Source organism: Brachyistius frenatus, unplaced genomic scaffold (genome assembly GCF_029030835.1).
Source record: "Brachyistius frenatus isolate BFR_SWC_R1_liver_20210118 unplaced genomic scaffold, ASM2903083v1 Contig_6, whole genome shotgun sequence".
Taxonomy (NCBI): Eukaryota; Metazoa; Chordata; class Actinopteri; family Embiotocidae; genus Brachyistius; species Brachyistius frenatus.
Window position 1 is genome coordinate 4978680 of NW_027210605.1, and position 26368 is coordinate 5005047.

General features: G+C 42.3%; 1 protein-coding gene across 1 annotated transcript; it reads left to right on the forward strand.

Annotated features, from left to right (window-relative positions):
- The first annotated feature begins 4607 nt into the window (after positions 1-4607).
- On the forward strand, positions 4608-17750 carry LOC138614595 (protein Wnt-2b-A). The gene is made up of 5 exons (XM_069688130.1): positions 4608-5230; positions 8056-8276; positions 12652-12929; positions 13934-14198; positions 16492-17750. The coding sequence occupies exons 1-5, from the start codon at positions 5049-5051 to the stop codon at positions 16719-16721; spliced, it is 1176 nt and encodes a 391-aa protein (XP_069544231.1). The 5' UTR covers positions 4608-5048; the 3' UTR covers positions 16722-17750.
- Positions 17751-26368: the final 8618 nt, after the last annotated feature.

A 26368-nucleotide genomic window follows, 5' to 3' on the forward strand; every position in this document is an offset into this window, starting at 1 on the left:
AAGGAATCAAAGCAGCCAGACTAAAATTTATCACAGGTTATTGTGTTTACTATGAATTACATATGCTTGATTATTTCTGTCTGTGCGTATCGCTGTCCCAGTCTATGTATTACCGGTGGGGCATGCCTGTTTTCCCAAAGAAGTGTCTGAGATGCGTTAAACGTCAGAGAGGCCACACTGCCCTGGATATTCCTTTGATGTCATCTGTAGCACCTGCTCTACAGTCACAGTCTGAGTTTGTGTCAATGTGTGTGTGTCAGTGCACGTTCATGTGTGTGCATACTTCAGACCCGTCCAGCATGACGGCATCTTCCAGCGACCCTGTAAACATTCTATTACAGAGTTATCACCATCACATCTATGGACACTTTGTGTTGTTCACGGGAGCTATAAAATCTATTAATGACAGGCTGTCCTGAGGATAAGGAAAGAAAGGCTCACAAGTATGTGGAGCTTAGCCCTGTAGAGGCCAACCATGATGTAACATGAGGGTACATAGTGTAGCAGTGGTTACGGATGTGTGTATGTGTATGCGTGTGTGTGAGCGAGAGCATTTATTTTCATCTGTGCAAGCGTCAACTTTCTCTCCATGTACATGCCTTGTGTTGGACCGTTTTCACTGGGGGGAAAGTGGTCGACAACAGGCCCTGACACCTTCTCTGAGAGCTAGCCAAACGTTTCAGAAGCTTCTGAAGTTTCAGCACCACCGTGTATGTTCGAGGTAGTTCATCTCTGTCGGCAGATCTAAATTTACAAGACAATAAATTATCGCAGATCTGGTTCACTGGCTTGCCCGCACGCATGAACTCGCAATGTGGCATGTCTGTCCCTGGAGGACTGTATATTTTTAGGGTCTGTGTTATATTCTGACCTTTCATTAGCTTTACAGATATTGGTACGGGATTTTCAGGTGATTATTATCCAAACAAGCACTCTGGCCTGGTTCTTTTATCCTCACAGCCATTTAACATGCATACATTATGGCAGGTTTAAATCCAGCTACAACCAGTCATCTTGCAGGAATTGAAACATAATAGATACAGCCCTGTGACAAAAACACAGCATTCGTCATGTGTTCAAACACTTACAAATTATCTTGTGGCAGTTGCCATTACTCAGAAGAAACTGGTGTCATAGGGAGGAGGTGGGGGTAGATGGCTGGGTATACAAAGACTCCTGTTCTCACCCTGTTGCTACCAACAGTCAACTCTGGTTTATTTTGATGATGACCATAATGCTTCACTTAACCTAGTAGTTTTTTTCTCTCTTAATTGAAAATACCTTCACTAAAGAAGGATGTAATGAGGTCAAAAACGGTTGCAAGACTTTTTTTTTCTAACTTTCAGTAACCTAAGTAAGTTACTTATATGACACAACACGCTTAACTTATGTAACCTATGCTGGGAAACTTCTGTGAAGAAAGTAGTATTATTCAGGGTAAAATTATTTATTTTAAACCAAACTATGAACTTGTCCTAACCCTAACCAAATAGTTTTGATGTCTAAAACTTGACCAAATTCGAATCCAAAATCTAACCCTAACTGTGATCTTTTCAGAAACCTAACAGCATGGTTTTTGGTCGCAAAACGTGACACTGACGCTGTGTCCTCCGGTGGACTGGTGGGTGTATTACACGCTTTGAGGTGATGAGGTTGTTTCAGTCAGTGCGTTCTAACAGCTGTAGTAATCGTAAATGGAGCAAAGGAGGAGGTGATATAATGCTGTTATAGAGCACCAACATCCTCTAAGGGGGGAGCATGGGGTGGGTGGGTGAGTGAGTGAGTGAATGAGTCAACAAAACTTTAACATGGTAGTATATTGTTTTTTTTCTCATTTCAAACTGACAGTTAACTTGACAATCCGTCTCTGACATTAATAACTAAGTGTTTGTTGAAATTGTGCTGATGACAAACCCTCTTACCTAAATTAAGTACTTACTTTAATCCAAACCCTCATTTTGTCCTAAACCTGGCCAAGTTGTGCCTAAAATTGACCAAATCTTAGCCATAAACATCACAACACTGGTTTAATTACGTTAGTGTAACAGTTTTGCACAGACAAATGATATCCTGTCGATAAGAATCAGAATATGTCTGAGATGTTCTAGAGGGCATAAACAAAGTACTTTGTTTAATTTGGACCTGTTGCAAACAATTTGTTAGTTTGGGATGGAGCACTTGATATGACTATGAGCTATTGGGAAATCATGTTGGACTTGGGAACACTCCCCATCTCTCTCTAACTTGCTTCGGTCACCCCCCTCTCCTCACCCCTCTTCCACCTGTGCTACTTTTTGTCCAATCAGTATGGGAACTCGGCCAGGCCTGACGACAGGCTGTCCTCCCTGCTCCAGCCTGCCAGTTGATGGGAATACACACTGAGCTCATCCTTGGACTGCCTGACTGGTGGCAGCCCACATCATAATCCCCACAGGGAACACATTACTGGGCCATTAGTCCAACTCTTCCACCTAGAGTGCATGCCTCTGGCTGGCCTTTGGTTCATTCAGCCCATTCCCTTTTCTAACTGCAACTTTCCTGTCAGAAATAATCCTGAGTAATTATAATGTATCAACACAGAAATCAATTGGATTAGTCCAAAACCCCTGCTTCTGTAAATCTCACCTTTATCCCTCCTTCACCCCAGTGCGGCGTTGAAACGCGGCAACCCCCCGTCAGTACTTTTCCTCTGAGGAGATGGTTACCAGATTGGGCCCCGTACATCGGGGCAAACTTTTCCTCAACTGACAAGGAGGCACTTGACTCTGTTATTGTTTATGAAGCGAAAGCTGGGGTCAAGTTCACAGGCTGGGAAAGAGAAAGAGAGGGAGAAAGTCTGTTCCAGCTCCAGCCCCAGGAGAGAGAGCATAACTCAGCCATGTTTGTGCTTCCCTAATTCCTTTTGATTTAGCAGAAAATTGTGAGCTAAGCTGCAGCGCACAAATATTCGCCAGAGCTTAGCTTCTTTGCCTCACCTCCCGGCCTCTCACAAACCTGTACCCACTCTACTTTGTGTTTTTGTTCATGTGCTTGCCTCTTAAAACGATGGAAATGTGTCTCATTCTGACAGCAGCAGCCTGCCTGGCGAGCTCGAAGCAGAAATACAAATGTCTCTGAAAGGAGCATAGCTTCGACAGCAGCTTTGGCATAAACACTAGAACTGTTTTCTCAAGCTTTTCATGAAAAAGCACTTTGCAACGGCTGTTGCTAATTCTAATAGTTTCAATTCCGACAGGGATTTTCCTGATTTGTTTACTTGTTTGTCAGTATTAATGGGGTCAGCTGAATCAACTGAAGTATTTTCAATTCAATATCAACTTCTCTTCGTTTCAACAACTTGCACAAGTTCAAGTCTACGCTGTTAAAACTGTATTGGCATCTGTCAACAAGTCAAGGAGTGTTTTTTGAGTTTGTGAAGTATTTTTGGATACTTAAAAGTAGTTTTTATCTGATAGGAGGCATTCAAGGACAATGGGAAACATCAGAGATTTGATGATGGATGACCACTCATGGCCAAACATCAAGACAACATTAAGATAACACACAAACATGGGAATAAAGGTAAGGATGGTTGCACTCCAGAGACAATTGTGTGTGTGTGTGTGTGTGTGTGTGTGTGTGTGTGTGTGTGTGTGTGTGTGTGTGTGTGTGTGTGTGTGTGTGTGTGTGTGTGTGTGTGTGTGTGCGTGTGTGCTTTATTCCAGCGCTGTCTCAGCACTCTCTCTCTCTTTCACATGTGGTTCATATTTAAGCCATAGTGCTGTTCCACTGGACGATTTGGCTCTGTCCCACATTCCCTGCTTTTTTCTCTGACCTTTATTTCGGCTGTGCTTTATGTCGTGCATGCAGACATAACAACTATTTAAATAAGTATTTGGTAACAGTAATAACCCATGTCAATGAATTACAATATTCATTTATTTATCAACTATAGCACATGATAATTAATCTTAATATGATGTATTTTCTTCTTATTTGGAGGACAATTGGATGCTGTACACTATGAGCTCAGTTATGCATTAAGCCTGTGAAAGATGCGTGCGAAATACAGCATGATGAGTAGTAGTATGAATTCATAAAAATCATAAATATCCATGGAATATGATAGGTCTGATCACAATTATTAATAAGGGACAATAACAATAGATTTCCTACATAACAATTACTGCATTTCAAGCTCATATGCTGTGTATATGTGCAGACTATAATTACGAAATTATTACTCCTTTAGTCAAAACGCCTTTAAATGAAAAATAAAATTCATTTATTTGGTGATTTAATTATCTGTTTTTACTGTGTTGTAAAATGAAGGCGCCATCATTAGTTGTAATAATTTATGTCTGTGGTTACAGATGAACTCACAATAGGACCGTCTCCACATTAACAGCATCGTCAACCCTTACCCCAGCACAACACACACACGCGCGCACCTTTCTCCATCCATCCCTTTTTAATATCTCCTTCCTAGTCAAACTCCGTAACCCCTGCCTCTGCCCAATGAGCGAGTGGAGCTGTCAGCGGCGAGCCCTCCCTCATCTCTCTCTCTCTCTCTCCACCTCCCTCCCTCTCTCAGCCCGGACTCTGTCCACCGTGCGCTAATAAAGGAGAGGTCCGGCGCGAGCATCCGACCCAGCATTGAGTCAAACAGCCGACAGAACCGCAGCCCGTCCTACATCTGACAACCTTTGGCTCCAGCCCTAATTCGGAACCAAATTTCTGCACAAACTAGGCAAAAAAAACCAAGGATAAGGAGCTAAGGCAAAACTGCCGACACTTGTTGCTCGCCTCGTCAGGTAAACCTCCCGTTGGCAACCAGAAGTAGCCGACTCAGTGGAGAGTCTGGTGCGCACATGGCACCGAAAACGCGCTCCTCACTCTGCTGACAGCCTTGCAAACATGGAGCCACACACTGGATAATGAGGCCTACCAGCTTTATGGGCGTTTAACTTACTCCACATCTAACCTTATCTGTTGAAGTTTCTTCTGGGAAATTTGATATATATTTTTACAATATTTTTGGGAACGTTTGGGGGCAAAGAAAAGGAAGAATGCTGGGGTTAAACAGGATTCTCAGCCTCCGGGCAGCTCGGATTCAGCGCTGTGGTTCGCCGGGAGCCAGACTCTCATCCCGGTCTTCTTCATGCCAGAACCCCGGTGCCAGTTCGAGGATTTACTGTGCTTGTCTGTTGCTGCTGCTGCTGGTGACGCCTCGGGTGGACTCTTCATGGTGGTGAGTCTTCATCCATCACACACAGGCATGCCTACCTGCCACTATGATTTATTAGAGCTGCATATTTTATTTTGGATCAAAAAATTAAGTATGTACAAGAAGTATATTAGTATAATAATAACTAGGATTAAACTAAGAGCCGAACTGTAAAAGGAAGGTAAGAAAATGCGACAAAAAAATTACCATTAATCATCGAAACGAAGTTGGGACTACTGCCTAGCTTTTGAGTATTTCCTTATAACTTTAGGAATTTAAACTGCCAGAAAATTTAACTTATGATGACTACTCTAAAAGCAAACCCCATTCCAATTAATTCAGAGCAGCGATTTTCCAACAGCAGGCAGACAAAGTCATTATGAGGGCTTAGGGTTTGTGTCAGAAAATTTATTATCGCAACAATAATAGCTGACGGAGCTTTTCTCATCCATGTTGTGGCTGCGTCGAGCTTTTGGCAACCTTTTAACGTTATTAGTCTTTTTCTCATAGGTATGTACGTTTTTACTGCAAATAACCTAAATGCATTGGGATTCATAAAAAATAAAAAAAAAAAAAAATTAATGATATTTGCCCCGAATTATTAAACTGTCTTTTAATTCTATGAGATCATGACTGCAAAGAAAAAACTATAAATGTGTTATTCTTTCATTTAATTTCATTTAAAAATCCTTTAAGAAAAATTATAATAAGAGAGCACAGAAACTTGATGGCTTATTAACGGTGAAGATAACCAAAATTATGGGTTTGAGAATGAGGTTCAAGCCTCTTTATAATTTGGTATCTAAAATGCATTTTCTTCGTGTCAGTTTGTTGGCCTGCCATGTTGAGTAATAATAATAGCGCGATAAATGTAATTTATGTCGGCGCGGTTGGCTGAGCGCGTGTTCAGCTCAGCTGGAGCCTGCATTCAACAAGGCAAGAGCAGTCATTAATTCACCAGGTATCGCTCACAACACACAAATGACTTCACTAAAATACCCCCAAACCAGCCATCTAGAGCATAGGTGAGGGGTTAAAAAAGATCTCATTGCCTGCGCAATAACATAAGTGAAAATGTCCATGTGTGTAAGCGTGTTTATAGGAGAAGTGTCTGTGTGTGGGCGGGTATGGGGCTGATGGAATGCCTAATAGTCTGTGTAGATTAAAAGCAGTTATGGGGAATAGTGGGGAGAGTGAGGCTTTGACTGGGCATTACTGGCTTTGAGGGGAAATTAGTGTATGGGAAATGCACCACTTAGTCGAACTATTTCTCAAACTTTTGTAGGTGGACAGTAGGTGATGATATGGACAGATCTGGGGCTTTAGCACCCCGGGGTGGTTGCAGAAATGATTGTGGGATGGTGAAGCCACTTAAGAAATATAGGGGGGGAAACAGCAACATTTCATGTAAATGCATAATAAATCCTAGTTTTTAAACTGTTGTTAAATTCAAGAACAATTATAGCCTCTGTTTATTAAAAAACAATTTCCCCTCGGGGATTAATAAAGTATATACCTACCTACCTACCTATTAATGTAGGGCAATTATCCAAACAGAAGTAGTGAGTTGGTATTTATTCCTCCTGTGGGCACGTCTGCACCACCACGTTTGACTTCTGTTTGCTGTGGCCAAGTTCCTTTTAGACTCCTTTAACAGAAAGTAAACCGATATGATAATGTAATGTAAATTATCAGGATATCTGAGGATCAGTATGGGAGGATTTCTTCTTAATAATGCGGGGGAAATGAACAGGTTATTTATGTTGACTTTTTTGGTGTTTCTTCTATGATTTGAAAATATAATAAAGCAGTAAACCACCGGTGTAATTTACAGGAATTGTGGCTGTGTAATCCGAAGTCAGCATATAGAGTTCAGTGTCTTTATTTGTTTCCCACTTGTCTTTTCTCCTGTGGTCCACAGTATAGTCGCAGGGCTTTACAGCACGTTGTTTTAGACCTGTGGATAATGATTTACTATCCTATAAAATCCACAAGTCCTCCTTACTCTCAGACAGAGAGGGAGAGAAAATTAAGTGTGAATTGCTGCCCTGGCACTTTCCTTTGATGAGCACTCTGTTCTTTTTCCTCCTCTCTAATCCCACTCTGGGGAGTACAGAGTCTCCGCTCTCAATCCTCTCGCCCGGCCTCATAAAACACGACCACACAGCTACACGCTCCCCGGCCCTCCCCTCGCTGACCCGCCAAAACCTTGCAGCCACCAAGCTGCAAGAGGTCTCATCCACATGCACAGACAGCCAAATCACAATTAAGAGTTTATTTTGGGCACGCTCAACATGGCATGTATCTTGCTAGGGTACTGTAAAAGTATGTTTTATTGGGGCAGGGAGAAGATTGGAAGAAGCATGTAGGAAAACTGAGTAAGATGAAAGCAATCAGGCAAAAGACAGAGAGGAGTAAAGTGAGTAAATGGGTTCTTAGTTTGACAGGGTTATTGGAGGCTCCAGACTTTGTGCTCTGATTTGTGACGACATGATTTTGCTTGTCCCTTTGGGAAACATTTAAACACACATACACACGCAGGTCTTGTGGGGAGAGGTTAAGTGCTTATTTATTTGAAGAGCAGAGTAAATGGTTTCCACTCCCCTCCTACTCGCAAACCTTAAACTGTTAAGTGTAGTGATCCCTGACTCAGAGGACTGTTACTGCAGCTCTCTTTCATGCCACTCACTACCTACATGTGTGTGTCCACATTCATATAAGGGCACGTACAATGTGATTAATAATCAATTGCAGCATACCATCAACCGCTGCTTTCTGCTAACTGCTACATATGAATCCTTCTATATGACTAACGCTTTGAATTTTCTCGTGTTTCCTGGCATCCTCAGGTACATTGGTGCACTAGGGGCCCGTGTAATATGCGACAACATCCCCGGCTTGGTGAACAAGCAGCGGCAACTCTGCCAGCGCCACCCTGACATCATGCAGGCCATCGGTGAGGGCACCAAGGAGTGGATCAGAGAGTGCCAGCACCAGTTCAGACACCACCGATGGAACTGCAGCACACTGGACCGTGACCACACCGTCTTTGGACGCGTCTTGCTACGGAGTAAGTCCATGTCCATGTGTGTCTACATGTGTGTCTGTCTGAAAACTGATTTTATGGCCAAAGAGCACAGATATTGAGCCTGAACCTGAGCTCCATCCCTTATCTCTCCCTTCTCCTCGCTCTGTTCTTTCTCCAGTCCTTCATCCTCATACTCGACTTATGTTGGTGCTCTGTGTTTATAGTCACTAATGGACTGTTGCAATGCCTTACGCCTCGTCAATAAACACACAGGCTTCAAGATGTGGGCTTGTCGTCATTTTGTTTTTCCACTCCTGCCAGACATCTCTGCTGTGTAACATAGTCATGCATAGATACATATACACTTGCGCAAATGCATGGTCACATACATATTATAGGATTCCTCCTTATGACAAGTTTTAGAAGTGGGGAACGTCTGTATCATGACTCTTCATTAATAAAGGGGGAAATGGGCTCTGATAGAAACATACCTGATAGCCAGGCTGCATTAGTGTCTTAAAGTTCCCTGGTAATTTAGCATTAAAGATAAAATGATAAATTATCCATCATGCATTTCTTTTGCAACTCCACACTTGGACAGTGTGGAGCTTCACCAAAGCTGCTTGCTGTGTAAAGTCTGAGCAAGTATATGTGCATCCCAGGTTACTGGCACCCATGAATGTGGATCGTGATACGAAGTCATCATATCTTTAAAATTGGCTATGTTTTATCGCAACTAAACTTTTCTACCACTGACTGGATTATAGGATGTATGGCATTTGTTGGCTAAATGCCCTATCTCGCAAAGTTGATGCAAGTATACAATACCCTTTGATTTGGATCCACTCCAAAATGTAATGTTTTTTTCCTTGATCCATGCTACACCTTTCCACCAATTTTCACAAAGATTAGTCTGGTAGTTTTTCTTTAAACCTGCTGAAAAACAACAGTTGCGCGCAGTAGATTATTACTGCTGCATTCTGAATGCACTGCACGGATTTAGTGTTGCACTCGCAAGTCACTGACGAAAAAAGTGTGACTGTGTGTGATTGTGGATGTTGATAATGCTTTTTCTACTTTATTGGTTTTGAGAAAGTGAATGAATGAAAGCTTCATTTGCAGCAGTTCAGTGTAGTATCTGGATGCAGGACGCATAAAAAGGTGTCACGCTCCACAAACCTAGTTTCTGATGTCACTGACTTTCCATAGCTTGTTATTGTGCCTCTTCCAGCCATCCCAACCATGTGTGGGGGACGACGACCCATGGAAAAAACTTAGCAGATAAGAAGATACAGGCTCTGTGTGTGTGTGTGTGTGTGTGTGTGTGTGTGTGTGTGTGTGTGTGTGTGTGTGTGTGTGTGTGTGTGTGTGTGTGTGTGTGTGTGTGTTAGGTGGAGAGGAATAAACAGTTATGTAGATGTAAATATTTAGAGATATTCTCACTGTCAGACAAACAGCGCAGGTTTGAAAGATGACCAGCAATGCCCTCGGTCCTCTCCCACATACAACCCCTCAGCACCCACTGCCCCGTCGCCTCACCTCGCAGATGAAATGGGAAACTCGAGTAAATACAGAAGAAGCCGGTTAGATCACACAAACTCTTCTGGCCAAGGTTGGTCCAGTTTTGCAGATACAAAAATGTCCAATCGCTGGTGATTTATAATTTGTAATATATCAGTAAGATTTGTGATGTTCTTTAAAGTGCAATTACTTGAGTATTTTCATTTGCTGAAACTTTATCCTTCAATTCCACATTTCAGAAAGGAATATAGCTTCACTAACGTGCTAAAAGCTTTAAATGCAAAACAGAATTCATAAATGCATGCAGTATTATATTATCCCTGCAGATTTTGGAACAAAAAAATCTTCGCAAGACTCGAAATTCGAACTCGAAACAACGACGATTCAATAGATCCAAGAACGAATATAATATGCATTTTGTTATCATGCAACATGGTGCAAGTAGCACAGAAGTTTCAGTCATGCAGTATCCTGTCAGTATCTAAGGGACTGAACAATGACTCTATGAGACCAATACACACACACACACACACACACGCACGCACGCACGCACACACACACACACACACACACACACACACTTCAATCTTCCCACCCATGTCAGCATGCAGGAAGAGCAGCTCAAACATGTTATGCGGCCGGTGTAGACAGCTGTATAGATTAAAGCATAAACTACAGCTGGCTGATGTGGCCAAATAGTTCAATCTCGGGACGACCTGATATCTGAGTGGTTAGGATGTAGAGTGCATGGCGCAAATGTTGCCAGCAGTGAGTTCCTGGTTTGTTTTCCGGCTGGCAGGACCTTTATTGCACGTCATTCCCCTGCTTTACTCTCCCATATTTACTGTCTGTCTTCAATTTACTCGTCGAGCTTGGAGATGTTAGATGAATATGAGACTGATGAGTGAAAAACTGGGCCTAAAGTGAGCCACGCAACGACAGAATCAAAAGAAGATTTATCCTCTTGGGAGCAGAAAGTGTCTTGAAAATGACACAGTAATCTACCTATTACGTAACTGTACAAGAGTTGATCAAAAAGTTCAGAGAATGCTGCTGTTGCTCCCATGGAGAAGGGGGAATGTATAACCCTAATGAGTTTCTGTAAAAAAATGTCTACGCTTGATCAAAACCCGCTCCCGAGTTAGACACATTTTTGTGAGCTGGTTTTGGCACGTCTTTGATTTCTCCGTGGACCTGACCAAAGGGCACATCAAGTTTTGTGTCAAACTCAGAAAATCTGCAATTGAGACCCTTTAAAATGCTAGTGCGATGTTCTGAGGGAAACATTCAGTGCAAATGATCTGAACTGTGGTGCCATGACACATGGGCTATCCGAAAAGACAATGCACCCGCTCGCAGCGCGGTAAAAATGTACAGGTTTGTCCCCCCGCAACAACAGAATCATCGCTCCCTACCTCCCCACCTCTGTTCCTCCCTGCCACTTCTTTCTGTTCCCCAGTAATTTGTTGCAAAACCTTGATGGTCTCTCCTCAGATTCTCAGATTTCAGGTGCGTAAAACATTGCAGACAAATTCAGACCACTGCTCTCAAAAGCATCTTTAACTCGGGGGGGGGGGCTGATTTTGATCCAAGCGTTGAAATTTGTAACACTTACTCATCAGAGTTGTACCTTCGCCCGGCTCTGGGCAGGTCACGGTGTCACACATCATCCGCGCGCAACCGCACCGGTCTCTGACGTTTTTGACCCTCCCTTGTATTTGCAGAATTTGATGGCGTTGATAAAGGAAAGCTCAGGTCGGGTTCTAAAATAGAAAGACTTGAATCTGCTGAGCATTGATGTGCTAAATAGATTCCAGATTTATCATTAATTCCTCGGATTATTTTCTGAGTGCAAGTAAAATATGTGGCTTGCTGGTGACACAAGAGTTAAGCCTGCATGGTCACCAAAAACTTCAGAATTTATGCTCTGGGAACTATGAATATCTAATGGTTTAATAGAAAATGTAACAACATTTGAGTTGATTGTCATGTTACAAAGCATTAGTTCCAGACAGTCGCTCAGGGGCAGGCTGTGACCGAATCATTAGAGACTTCAATATATTTATAACATTTTAGGGCTGATTGCTGTTTAAACATTTCTCTCTGGGCGGACAAACAGACCAAACAAATACCTGACTTGGTCAAATGAAAATGGACTTTAAAAGCAACCAATTTCATCAAGAGAAAATTACAATCTCATTTCAGGTTGATTTTCTTTTATTTGTTTTAGACTTTGAGTACAGAGACATCAACTGATCATTTGTGTTTATTAGTTTGACGAAGGGACTGAAGCTGAACAAGCTCTTGTGCCTCTTACTGCCATGTTGTTTTTTTGGACAATAATTCCCAAAAGTACAACAAAAAAAAAGCAACTGTAACCAAACACCATATCTAATTCTCTCTGTCCTTGGCCACACAGTAGATGAGTCTTATTCTAAGGAACTAAAAAAGTCCAGAGAGGAACCGATGAGCACAGCAATGGTAGATAATGCTGTCATGACATCACCCTGGCGCTGATTAATGGCGTATCACTGTGTCTGTATTTAAACAATTTATGTGAGCAGAGGAGAGCCCCGCAGTTACGATCATTTCCATGATAATATTTAAACAGAGCTGGTCTATACTCCACATCGGCCTGATATGCCATGTCAGCTGCGCCTTCATGTCCTGATGGCTCACACCCAGCCCTTGTCATGGCATTATGTGTATCTGTGTTTGCATGATAACATGTGGGCTGCAAAGCCCCAAGTCTTTGGCTCCAGGAGAATCGATTATAAGGCATGATATGAGTAACTGCAGTTTCTGTATTCAGTACCAGATTGGATTATTCTAACCTCTGCCTTCATCTAACCGCTGTTTCTCTTTTGGCCTTGTGCTTTCGCTCTCTCCTTCTCAGGCAGTCGTGAAGCAGCATTCGTCTATGCCATCTCCTCAGCAGGAGTGGTGTACGCGCTTACTCGCGCCTGCAGCCAGGGGGAGCTGAAGACGTGTAACTGTGACCCACACAAACGTGGACGCGCCAGCGATGAGAGAGGGGAGTTCGACTGGGGCGGCTGCAGTGATAATATCAATTACGGGATAAAGTTTGCCAAAGCGTTCATAGATGCCAAAGAGAGAACTGTCCGAGATGCTCGGGCGCTCATGAATTTGCACAACAACCGCTGTGGCAGAACAGTAAGTGTGTGTGGTGACTATGCATTGAAGGATTTGCAAGTGTACAACCCATAACGTTGCTGTTGATTCTCCAAATTATGAAAAATGATTTTGACACTATTGACAAGTGGGCTGTGGAGCTGCGCAGATAGTTCTGGTTTAATTTCCCCAGGTTAGATAATGATCATGGGTCTTTGCATTTACTCCTCCTATTAATGAGTCGTCTTCATCTTTATTCCATTTTGTGTACTTTCTTGAGTTAGTTGACGAGATGGTGCTTCAACTTGTTGGGTAGATATTTCTGAACAATGTAGCCCAACTGTTCAGATTGCTTTCACATCTGGCATAAAGACAATCTCAATGCAATATCCTAAATCTCCAGAAATCAGCAGCGAAAACAATTCACAAGTTCCCCAAAGAAACGATTAAGGAACAAACAACAAAAAAATCCAGTGTAACTAGCATTTACAGCAGAGGCTATGTTGGCTTAAATTCTTTTGAACCTAAGTTTTTGAAAAACCTGAAAATCCTAGTGTAGGTACATCTTGCATTAGCATGTGTTTCTCTTTAGGGAGACACAATTTTCAAATACTGATCGTATGTTATTGCTAAGTGTAAATGGGGTTGCTTTGATAATGTAATGGAGGTGAATTGAATTCTTTTTGCGCTCACAGCATTAAAAAAGTAAAAAATACATTAAAAAAATAAAAAAAATCAGCAGCTAAATTTCATTTCATAAACTGCATCCCCATAATTCTGGATATTTAGCAGATCTCACTGCCACGACAGGCTACTTCTTCGGTAGAAAGTAGGCAAATAACTCAAAACCTGGGAAGACAAAACCTAAAACTTTCTGCAAGACTATACTGTACCACTGGAGGAACATCTAATGAGGAAATATGTTTTCATACAATTTGGGTAAAACAACCCTTTAAAATACTATAGTGGTGAATTTTTAGAACATGCAAAACCAAAATTTTATGATGTGCTAAAGCAACAACAACAATCCCCTCTTCCTCATTTAGGCGGTGAAGCGTTTCATGAAGCTGGAGTGTAAATGTCACGGAGTCAGCGGTTCGTGCACCCTGCGGACATGTTGGATGGCCATGTCAGACTTCAGGAAGACTGGCGACTACCTGAGGAGGAAATACAACGGGGCCATTGAGGTGACAATGAATCAGGATGGGACAGGTTTCGCTGTAGCGAACAAAGCCTTCAGGAAGGCCACCAAAAACGACCTGGTCTACTTTGAGAACTCACCGGATTATTGCTTGCAAGACAAAGCAGCAGGTAAGACAGCAGAGGGAGAGAAGAAGAAGGAAGACTGAGAGACAGAGAAGCAGTTTCTCATGGATGTTGATGGATTGCCCCGAATGTGTGGTGTTTCGGGCTTGTTATGTGTATGCTGTGTGTATGTTCATGCATGACTAGTGTGTTTGTGTGTGTGGATGTCTGTGTATGTGTGTGTGTGTGTGTGTGTGTAATGGTAGTCAGATAACACAGCAGGCCTCCCGTGTGATGTCTGTGGAAGCTAATATCCTTGTACCCTGGGGACATGGTCCTTCTGTGACCACCTGACCTCTGTCAGTCTCTGTGAACACACACACACACACACACACACACACACACACACACACACACACACACACACACACACACACACACACACACACACACACACACACACACACACACACACACACACACACACACCACACACACACACTCAACCCTACGGTCAGGGGATGTCTTGATCAACCTTTACACAACGCACCTCATTATTTATGACTCTTTGTAATTGCCTGTTTGATGGCTGAAACACTGCTACATTTTTTGCGATATCTGACATCAACACCTGCATCACTTAGAAGCTCTGTCCACTTCCTCCTTGTCCTTGCGCCTTTTTTTTCTGCCGCTCCTTTCGTCCCCTCATCCATCCTCCCCCTCATTCTCACCTTCCCAGTGGAATCCACAGCCCAGGGACAAAAGCAGCTAATTCAAAAAAAAAAAAGAAAAAAAAAAAGATCTCCTCTTTCTGTCTGTCACAGTCTCTCTCCCTCTCTGTATGTCTGAGCTAAGCGTAGCTGGAGGGCAGAGTGGGCCTCAGAGTGTGAGAGCCTGTCTGTCTGTCACGCTCCACTGTCCATTTAACTCTCCCTCACACACACACACACACACACACACACACGCACACACACACACGCGCGCGCACGCACGCACGCACGCACACACACACACACACACACACACACACACACACATGCGCACGCACGCACACACACAGAGTGGCTTCAAAGGGAGCAGTGGCTTGGGAAAGGCAGTGTAACTATAGGCCACTCTACCAACACTGCATAGCTGTGTGTGTGGGTCTGTTGTTCTACGGGCAGCTTGTTGTGATAGGTAGCAGTTCAAACAGGGAGCTTCTCACACCAAACATGAGCACTAATCTCTGTGGGGATGACATTCACATAAGACACAGAAAATATGCAACGGCATTAGGTAATAATAGCCAGACCACTAAACACCACGAAACAGTCGATACCGGTGACTAGCATGCTCCATTGATCCACCATCAAAACAAACGAGACAGTAAAAACTTCTAAATTCTGTTTCACAGGTAAGAAAACCTATTTTGCAAACAGACACATTTGAAATGATGGAAATAGCATACACTTACTCACAGTAAATTCTCAGGTTCACTCCAGCTGTCTAAAAAGAGGTGGTAAACCTTGAAAAAAAAAAAAATTGTGCGACATTGTTCTATTTTGTATTTCTGCTTTTTAGAAAATGTTATATTCCCGTCTTATCCCTTCAAACTGCAATTTGAACTACCGAGCCGGAAAAATCCTAAAAATTTCCCTCTGTGTCGTTATTCTGATATACTGTGATATCTCTTGCTTAGACAAAAAAAACACAACAACTAATAAAATAAATCCAGCTGTACAGCAAATTTAAAAGGAGCTATTTTCTGCTTTTATCTGGTCTCCTAAAGTCGCTAATCAAGGCTACTTAAATTGTGCGACGACAGTAATGAAGTGACCCTTTTGATATAATACCTGACTAACTACTGGAGGCCATTCTTATTTTTACCCATTCTGCCACTCTTGCCTGAATGCAGCATAAAAGTCACAGACGATGCCAGATGATTTTGAGCTAAGAGATAAACAGGGAAGGCAGAGATTACAAAGATGACAGTAGTAGTAGAAGATCTGAGTAACCCATGAACAGAGTTACAAATACTGGTGGAACTGCATCGATTCTGATTTTAGCTGCATCTAAAGAACATTTTCAATTTAGATGTGTCTACCTATCTCGATTGTTTGGTCTATAAAAAAGTCAAAAAACTGTAAAAAAAATAAAATAAAATAACCAGCAGTAGTTTATTATTCGTCAACTAATCAGTTCAGCTTTAGTTAGGTATTTTCTACTAATTAGCTAACTAACTGGACATCAGTATAGAAACTGTAACAGCTGTTTTTTTTTTTTTGAGTAAAATTAAGTGGCAGAAAGAGTGAAAAGAGTAGCTTTGGTTTCAGCTTAACTTTAAGCTATTACTTCCTAACTCTTTTTGTTGTTTGTGTAGGTTCCTTGGGCACGGCTGGACGGGTCTGCAATAAGACGTCCCGTGGCACAGACGGCTGCGAGGTCATGTGCTGCGGTCGCGGCTACGACACGACGAGAGTCAAGCAAATCACCAAGTGCGAGTGCAAGTTCAAATGGTGCTGTGCGGTGGAGTGCAAGGACTGCGAGGAAGCTGTGGACATACACACATGCAAGGCCCCCAAACGAGCAGACTGGTTGGACCAGACCTGAGGACACACCCTCTTCCGCTCCCCGTAATGCAACCCCATCCCTTTCCCCTTTGCAGGACATCCTGTAGAACATGGCATTCTGGGAAAGTTTGTCCAAAAGTGATCTGCGTCTCCGCCCTCCCCTTCCCCCACCTCAACTCATTGCATGGCTTTTCTACCCATCTGTGTGAAAGCACTAGAATTCACTACCCATCAATATGAATTAATACCCATTAGCTCCTGTTTGTGAATGGCCCTGTGACTGGACTGCTGGGATCAGATGAACAGTGATACCAGTGATACCATTATGGGGTTCGGGTGGATTCAGATTTTAATCGAGGATTCGGTCCAGATGGCCTTTTTTCTAGCGCTTGGTTCTGGGTTTAAAATGGTTTGCTGCTTTCATGATGCTTTAAAGACAAAATTGTTACATTAACTGAGCCTTCAAACATATCCAGTATTATTACGACAACATCATATACTCACATAATTTTGTTTCATTTTTTGGGGGGGAAATACACTTTTATCTACCAAAAAGAATACTTGGTTGGACTTTGGGAAGTAGCTTGGTAAGTGCAATTTGAGAAGTGGGCATCTAAGCGTAAGTTCGGCTCTGCGTGTGGCCAAACAGGAGTCCGGAGGACTACCGGAGGACAGGGAGATGGACACCAGGTGAATAAATGGACGGATGCATCATTGGAACTTTGAATGCAACTGTAAAAAAAAGAAAAAGAAAAAAAGAAAGATGTTTAAAGTGATTTATTTAAATTGTAAAGTGTTGTTTCATTTCTCATCTGTGGATGAGGCTGCACTACATTGGCTGACACTAGGAGAGAGAAGAGCACTCCCATGTGATTATATATACTGTGATTATACAGCGTACTCTAATTTTCAGCGTGTGAGACGACAAACTGCTGTGAGAAGGAAACAAAGAAAACTAAGGCTTACACCTAACCACACCATCAGACAGATTTCACTTCTCTGTTCTCCAGCCTGCTTGTATAACATTGTGTATATTGCCTTATCTAAACAGATGTTCATATGAAATATATGGTGCATTAGTATGACACTGGAATCTTTGTTTTTTGTTCAGACGAACAAACATTTTGAGGTTGCAGGGAAATAATGCAGAACGAAGTCAGTGTGACTGAGCAGGACAGTGAGTAAGTTCAGTTGCACTGCTGTCATAACCTGCCGTGTTATTGCCATCGCACACAAACACCATCGCTGTTCCTCACCAGCAGGAGCTGAGACACTGCAGCACTAACAACACAATGTATGTCAGTAACAAAGGCTGATTCTGTGTGGGTCGGGGTGGGGTCTGTTATATCAGTCAAGGGGAGGGAAGTGTTTGATTAAAGGCCCAGCCTAAACCCAAACCCCTGCTGGCCCTATCCCACCCCTCGCTATGTGGAATTCCAGGTGGGTCCCAGGCTAATGACTAGATGGCTGTAATTACCCGGGGCTGTTGATAGCTGGTGATTGGACATGGTTGTGCCACAGAGGATCTAGTGTGGGCTCCTGCTGGGACCACATTTAATCAAAGGCTTCTTGGCCGGCTTATCAAAGGGAATACTTTCCAGCAATCTTCTCTGCCTCAGCCCCCTCTGCTCCCCAGACTCTCAGTCCGGTTCAGTCTGTTATATTAGAGTCCAGAGACTCCTGATAATGTGAATTCTAAAGGATTCCACACACAAGAAGAAAATTAGGACAAAATCAGTGTGTAGACACAATTGCACAGATGTGAGACTTACTGATAGATACAGCCTGAATTCATTACCTCTTTACTGAGCAAACTTGTATGGTCTTTTTAAGGATCGAACACTGCATGAGGTGTTGGTCCTGGTGGTGAGATTATCTTTCCTTGTCCAGGGTGAGGACAGGATGCAGCAAGCAAACAAACTCAGATACAGCAGCTGAAATGAAAATTTATCTTTTTCTTTTGAGCTCACTCAATCAATGCAAGCTCTTTCTTGCGATACCGTTCTACAATGAAAGGTTTCAATGGACTAATATTAGGCCACTCGTGATTCACCTTTCAATCTGCCAACCTCATCTGCCCCAAAAAGAGCCGTCAACATCTCAGAAGTGGTCTTTTAATAGCCATGGGGGGCCAATATCATTAGATAAGATAAGCTTATTGTCCCTCGGGGTAATATTATCAAGCCGTTCCAGTCACTATTCTCGTGCCAGCGTCCTGTGGTCGAGTCTATCTGTGTCCTGGATGCCAGGCTGATAGCATTCCTGTTGCAGAGTATCACAGGCAAACCATTAGTCTTCGCAGCTGGCAGGCAGCGTTGTGGGCAAGGAAGATGAGAGGGAGATTACGCTGATCGAGGGCACAGAAATGGCATCAAACAATGCCAACGGTTTAAAGGATGATTGAGGTTTTTTTTTATCGCTGTGATCATATTTTTTTTATGTTTTTCCCACTTACTGTATATAAAAGTGGATGTAGCTTCCGGGTCTGGCCAAAGCAGAAGTGCTTTAAAGTGCAATACCACCCAAAAGTAGGGTTTGGCTTAAATAAAGTTTCCAGCTTCATAGACTCCAATTTAACTTCTCTCATAAAATACAAAGACAATACATTTTTTTTAAATAGTTTTTATGGTTTTGTTCACTAAAATCCCTCCTTCTTGTTAGTTTTCTGGCAGCCCATCTGAAAATAATCCCATCATTAATTAGAAATTAGGCGTCAAAAGTGTTTTAGGTGGTATGTCTGCGTTATTGAAAGGACTGTGGGACAGTTAGGTTTCCACTATAAGTGGGCGGTGCGTAATATCAATGGGTTTCCAATCAGGTCGAATTAAATCTACTACAAGATGGCAGCAGCCGAAAAGTCAAACTCAAGACTTCATGACGGCAGTTCACGCACCAATGGGTGACGTTCCTGTTGGTTGCCACTTGCTTTTGCCATTAGCTGTTTTGCATTAGCTGTTTTGCCAATGGCCACTGGCTATGATCTTGTAAACTCACCACATTAATTGCCGAGATGTCAGAATTTTACAACACTGATAAAAAGAAAACATGGACTAAAAGTAACATCATCACCCAACCTTTGGAAACATCAATCACATTTTACGAACAGTTTGCTGCTCATCTTCTATCTGTGGTTCCTGGTACTAGTTGTGCATGCACACAGCTTTCCAGTGCAGTAAGGGAATAATAACGCATTTACAGACGTGAAAGGTGTGCCAACTAGTTTTGATCTCCAAATCAGTAGTTTAGAAACCTGTCTGAACGTCTCCACTGCTGGGATTCAAATCCACATTGTGCTTTTGCCACGTTTAAAGATCTCAGCAATGTATTTGGTGTGTGCACCGTTAATCTAACGATATAACAGCAGACAATGAAATACATGCTGCAATAAATCTGAGTTATCATTTGCACTGGAAGGCCAAGCATACTTTACCTCAAAGAGCAGCTTTGAGTTAAAATCACAAGGGACAAGAAGCTCAGATCGAGAAAAAAAGTCCATAATTCTTATTTAAAAGCAGAGGTTGTCCTGTAGCATTCAACCTGGTAACAATGACACATGTTGCTGCAGTATCTTTAGTCTGTTAGTCATGCAGACAGTACAGATGGCACCAATGATTTATTCAACATCATCACTATTATTCTAAACTGTGTCAGCCTTTTTTTTTTTTTTTTAACACTTGTTCTATATTCTCTACCTCTCACTCTCTCGACTCCCCCTGTGTCTCAGTACTGACAGTTACAAAGATTTATCAACGTTATGTCCAGGCTGTAATGCATTTCAGTCTGAGCTTTGGCTGCCAAATGACAACAACACTGAGAATAGAGTGAACTTCACTCCGATTACACACATTCGTGCAGGCAAGCACACAGAACTGGGCCCCGCACCTAGACTGTGAGAGAGTTGAATGTATTTAGCCCTAAAATCCAGCCTTGACTGAGATATGAAAAAAAAAAAAAAAAAATGGGTGTGAGGCAGTGATCAGGAAGACAGTGAGTTAAATGGGTGAAAATGGGGAAGAAAGAAATGTATAGGGTTACTTGGAGACCTGGCGGGCATGTTTATCAGCAGATCTTAATCTGAGCAGAACCGCGTTCCCCACAATTCATCATCATTACCCGCCCCATCTGGCACATCCCTCCAACCACCTCCCTTCTCCTCTCTCCTACTCCCTGCCTACAATACAGGCGACTCTGGGTGGGAATCTTGCGGGAGATGCACCTTGGGGTGGTCTGGGTGTCAGCCATGTGATCTGTTTTGCACACATATTCACATGTATATACCTGCAGGCTAGGATAGCACCCCCTTAGTGCCCCCTGAACTCACCTATCACCTGTCTGGTAAAATCCTCAGTATGTTAGTGGGCCTTTCTACTCTGTCACTCACTGTTCAAGACCAGAAAGTGCATTCAAATATACAAATGTGTGTGTATGTGTGCATTTTATCCCTCAGGGCCAGTAGAACCTGGGTCTTGGTTTTTTTGGAGGTTGAAGGGCAAGTCTGGCGAGGTCAGGGGTCATAAAGTTTAGGTGTATCAGCAGAGAACCTTCAGCACTATGAATGGCCACCACTGATCCGGTGCCTGTTGACACCTCCTAAACATTTACAGCTTGCTCACGGGGCTCAAGTTGTTATTTGGCTGGCCTATTGAATGAGAACCTATTCAAAAGAACACCTGCTTTGCTGGATTAAAATCTGGCCAACGGTGAGCTGCCTACAGTGTCAACTCTTCCATTCGTCTTTCCCTGCCCCTATCTGATGGGGTGGGTGTCAGCCACTAGGTATTAGTCGGTATAGCTTTGTTAGAAACAGGTTTGGCTGGGGAGGCTGTGGGAGCAACAGGAGGTGCAGATTTGTTAGGGAGCTCAAACTAATATTTACGTGACCTGCCAAGACCTGAGGGGTGTAGACACGGAGAGGGAGAAAAAGAGTGGATATGAATCATCTGTTTTGAGGGGAAAAAAGGGGGATTTATGACATAAAACATTTATCTGCTGAGAGCTACGGTAAAACATGTCTACCCCTCATCACCACCAACTTCTTTCCCCCAGTACCTCCCAACTTCACTAACTACGCCCTTACTCAGTCATTTTCTATAATGGTTCACATTTGGTGGCCATCACGGTACAGTATTACCCCGTCAACACTACAGCAACAACTGCAGTTGTTTCTTTGCAAAATATTGCTACAACAGGTAGCTGTTTGCTAAATCATTTCTTAGATCTGGCAAGTTGCTTAGAAAGAGTACAACGGAAATTTTCCAAACAATTCTCCTCCGTTATTTCAGAAGTCACACACCGTTGCAGGTAAAACATTTCCGGTGCTTCTATAATTGCTCCAACTACCAAAATATAAAACCACATGCACGCAGCAGAAAGCCTGCATGACCTGATCTGGCGCCAATTTGTCATCTCTAATTTATCTGTAATATAACTTTTTCACTGCTCGGCCAGAAGTCAGTCTTAGAGTTGCGGAATATTCAGTGGGTTCTGCTCATATACGTACATACAGCAACCATGAGGGTTAAAGGACAAAGAGCGTCAGTGCCGAGCCAGAGTCGGACAGTTAGATAGACGGTTAGTTGCAGTGAATTCTTCACCGTACAAGGTGTGGACTGCGATGTGACGAGGTTTGTATATGCGTGTGACAGTGTGAGTGTGTTTATCTCCCTCCCTGTGTGGGAATTTACAGACACACCTCACAAGGCACAAACAACAGTGACCTGGAAAAAATAGTCGAAATTCCACCAACATACCAGGGAATCTGGGGGTTTGGTCTGACAATACACACGAAAGACAGAGGTGTGGGAAACGGGGGAGATACAGGGTCAGGGTCAAATTGTGTAGGCCTCACAGACACAGATACCAGTGAGTGATACCAGCTGACACACACTGATGCCGACACTAACAGTGATACCACAGCTACCTGAGTGACATTGATAGATAGCGCTGAGCCATCCCAGCGTGCACACACAATCAAAACCAAAACTCAAGCTCATTCTTATGACTTTTAATCAACATATTGTGTGCCAAAGGGATGCGCTCTCTTGTTCCTCCAACTTCTGCCAGTGTTAAAGACTTTCTAGTGTAACAGGGTCTAAACGGTAAACAAAAAAATAACATAACCTCTTAAGTGGTAAATGGGTGAGAGGAAAAAGCATCTACTGGAGTGTCTACCTGTACTCAAACACGTTCACAACTGCCTGTTTGTTGTTGCTTTGAGTGGAGTAGATGTGTTTATCACTTCACTGCAGCCAACATCCAACTCCCAGTCTCCTAGACTCCTTACCTTTAAAAACACAAACCACTAAAGATATACACAGATTCCCTCAGATGGTGAATCCCAGACTCACAGCGCACAAACAAACACTTTCCCTGAGGAATGTGGGGGACTGTCCTGTTTGTGTTTTGAGGTGCAGCTTTCTTCAGCCTTCATTTCCCTGCTCATCTTCCTGAAATATACTGTATATTCTCGTTGGCACTTAAATTGGCCCAGACATAGAATTAAAGTAACTTTTCCCAGTCAGTCTGCTCGCTTTTACAACCAAGTTCAACACTGACAAGCTTCTACACTTTCCCCGACTATGTTTCACCTTCTCCCAGCGCTGAGACAGCTGATCGGGAGCAAGGACACAGTACAGTAGCCTCAGTCTCTCCGTAAACAGTGATAAACAGAGCAAGCGCTCAGCATGAAATGGAGGAATACTGCGCACAAAACATTTACACAGAGCTGCCACGGGAACAATATCATTTCAGTTTTACAATAATGTGCTGGTGTAACAAAAACAACAGAAGAAAACTCATCTGTCCCTCTCCCTGTTCAGAGTGACTTGTTTACACTCTGGCCTCCCACTCTGTGGAAAGAGATAATTCAATCAAGTATAATAGATCTTTCACACAAGCTCAAATACTAATGAGGCAAGACCCAAATCTGGAGCCTGATCTCATACATCTAGAATTGTATTCTCTTCCATGTCAACAGATGAGAGGTTTTACTGGATACTTCAAATTAGATAGAAGCGACATATAAATTATGAATGTGTTCATAAATTATAATGTGTTATGCAAATCAATTTGATCTTTTTTTTGCTTTTTTTATTTTTAGGAAATCCTAATAAATGCAGTGTATGATGTAATAAATACACTATATTAGCACAAAATAGATGGCACTATCATGCAGATACACAATAATGCACCACTCTGCCTCATTACAGATAAAAGCGTGGGAGAGAACGGAAGCTGTTGTATAACATTGGTATACTAATGCCTGAAAGTATTGTGGTATTTTAATCAGTCCACCAGAAAGATAAAGGAACACCAAACCTTACTTTGGCAAAACCCCACATTTCCCTCTGGTAACTACCGCCAACCACCGACAGTGTTTTGATCCACCTCAGAGTGGAAAACTGTTCCTCTCGTGTAGAGAGTGTGGAGGCAGGCTGCAGCACTAACGTCACTGTAGTCCGTGTACATTATAGATCACACATGGAACACATCAACGTATAACACTGTGCATGCCAACATCCATGTCCACCATGAAAGTATAAATCACTCTTATATGTTGCATGGTCTCACTCCTTGTGCAGAAACATCCAAATTTACCGTCTGAAAGCCCGTCTACTCAAACACACATCAAATGCTATATAAAGGATCTTACAGATAAATGTCTTACTATAATGGTAAAGGAGGTTGGAGAGATGTTGGGAATGAAACAAGACATACAGAAAATGGTTTCTATCCTGGCTACTCGGCACCGATAGATATTTTATGCATGTCTGTGTTAAATGCGGGTACGTAGCATGATTCTGTTTTCACTTTGTTCACTCACAGTACTGTGATGATGCTTACAACTTCAGCATTGGCTTGGAGCTCCGTATCTATCAAGTGTTTGAACTAGGATAGTTTAGAGGAGAATAAACAGCAGTCGAATGTGTTTATCAGACACTAAAGCAGACACCAACAGCTGTTTACCACACAGAGAGCCAAACCGCACACAACACCACCACGAGGGACATGAAATCTCCTGGAGCTGCACGCTGTAAGGGAAGGTGATGTTGGAAGGGGTTTATGTTTTGGATGGGTTGGGGGGCTCCGACAAAGTAATCACCCTGCTATGATTACCCAGCTGCTGCAACACATTCTCTAAACTTTTAGTCGAGCCTGAGGAAGGGAAAGTGAGGGTGCGAAAGAAATCATATCCCTGGTATCAATCAATCACGCTTCCACAAAAATACACAATTCTTGACCACAGTACATGCAACTATAAGGAAAAGCAGCAGAACACTTCAACCATGTATGCAGTAAATACAAAGATACTTTACATAGAAATACACAGATGATATCAAAGGACTGTCCTTCACAGTCACAGCCTCACACCTGTTCATTAAGTAGGGCCTGCCCGTCCTACAGTTTGCAATTGTAAAATGTGATGGTACTTTTGCCCCAATATGATAGAGTTTGCAAATGTGAATCAGTTAGTCCTAAAAAAAATTTTTTTAAAAAAATGTTTTAAATAAAATAAAATAAACAAAGATCAATTAAAATATTTAAAATTCTACAAAAAGATAATAAATAGCATAAAGACTAAAAGTGTAAGCAGCTGTGAGTGAGTTGCTTTCCAATGGGACAAACACAAATTGATGGAAAACCAGCCTATTTATCCCCATGAGGAAGCAGCAAGGAGCTTCACCAACCGTGATCTGCCACACTTTACATACTACAGCATTTAGGTTTTCACATCTTTGATGCCAACTTTCTTTGTATGTCTCCTTGTCAACATGCACGTGTGTTTTACAAAGACATAAAACATAAATTCTCACATAATGCATCCCTGTCTCCATGTTCCTCCATTGTCCATCTTATCATCTGAACATAGTTTTAAAAAAAAGAGAGAAGTTTTTAAAACAACCATTGGAGGGTTTTGGGAAATATGTTAATTTGCTCTCTTGTCCAGAGTTAAATGAGAAGATCGCTATCACTCTCCTGTCTGTGCCATGATAAATATGAAGCTTTTGCTAGCAGCTAGCGAGCTTAGTTTAGCATAAAGACTGTAAAAATATGGCCTGGTTCAGCACAAAGGTAATAGATCTTGTTTGTCTAAACCGTACATATGTAATAATTAGTTGTTCTGTTTTTACAGCGCAGCTACTTCCTGCAGTCTCCGCTGGTTGCCTGGCAACCTCAAAATTTCTCCCTGTAAAACCATGTAATGTTTTTACACCTGGGCTTTTGTGCAGATTAAACAATGGGATTAAACCGCATTTGATATTAGATTTAGTTGTTTTATCTTGTTTGTTTCATTTTGAAATGGAAGTTTTAGAGTTTGTAAATAGTATGTGTCTACATAGTGAAGGTTGCAGTATTTGAAACATCTATTTTTGTTTGTCCCAAAGAACTCTTGCATTGCTGCTTGCAGGAATATCTTTTTATCCTATGAAATACGAAGTACATGATCCCTTTACTTGATTTCTCATTTGTATTATGCATTAGTGTGTGAACAGTGGAGCTGGATAGTTGTTAATGGATGGCACAAAGAGCATTTTGTTGGTGACTTATTACAGATTTACTTAAACTAATCTGTTTCAGTCACATATTTACTGTTGGACATAATATGATGGTTATCTGGATTCTTTTTTCTAACTGGATACGAGCGATGCGATGGGAATTAAGGGACCAAATGCAGAGATAATTTCA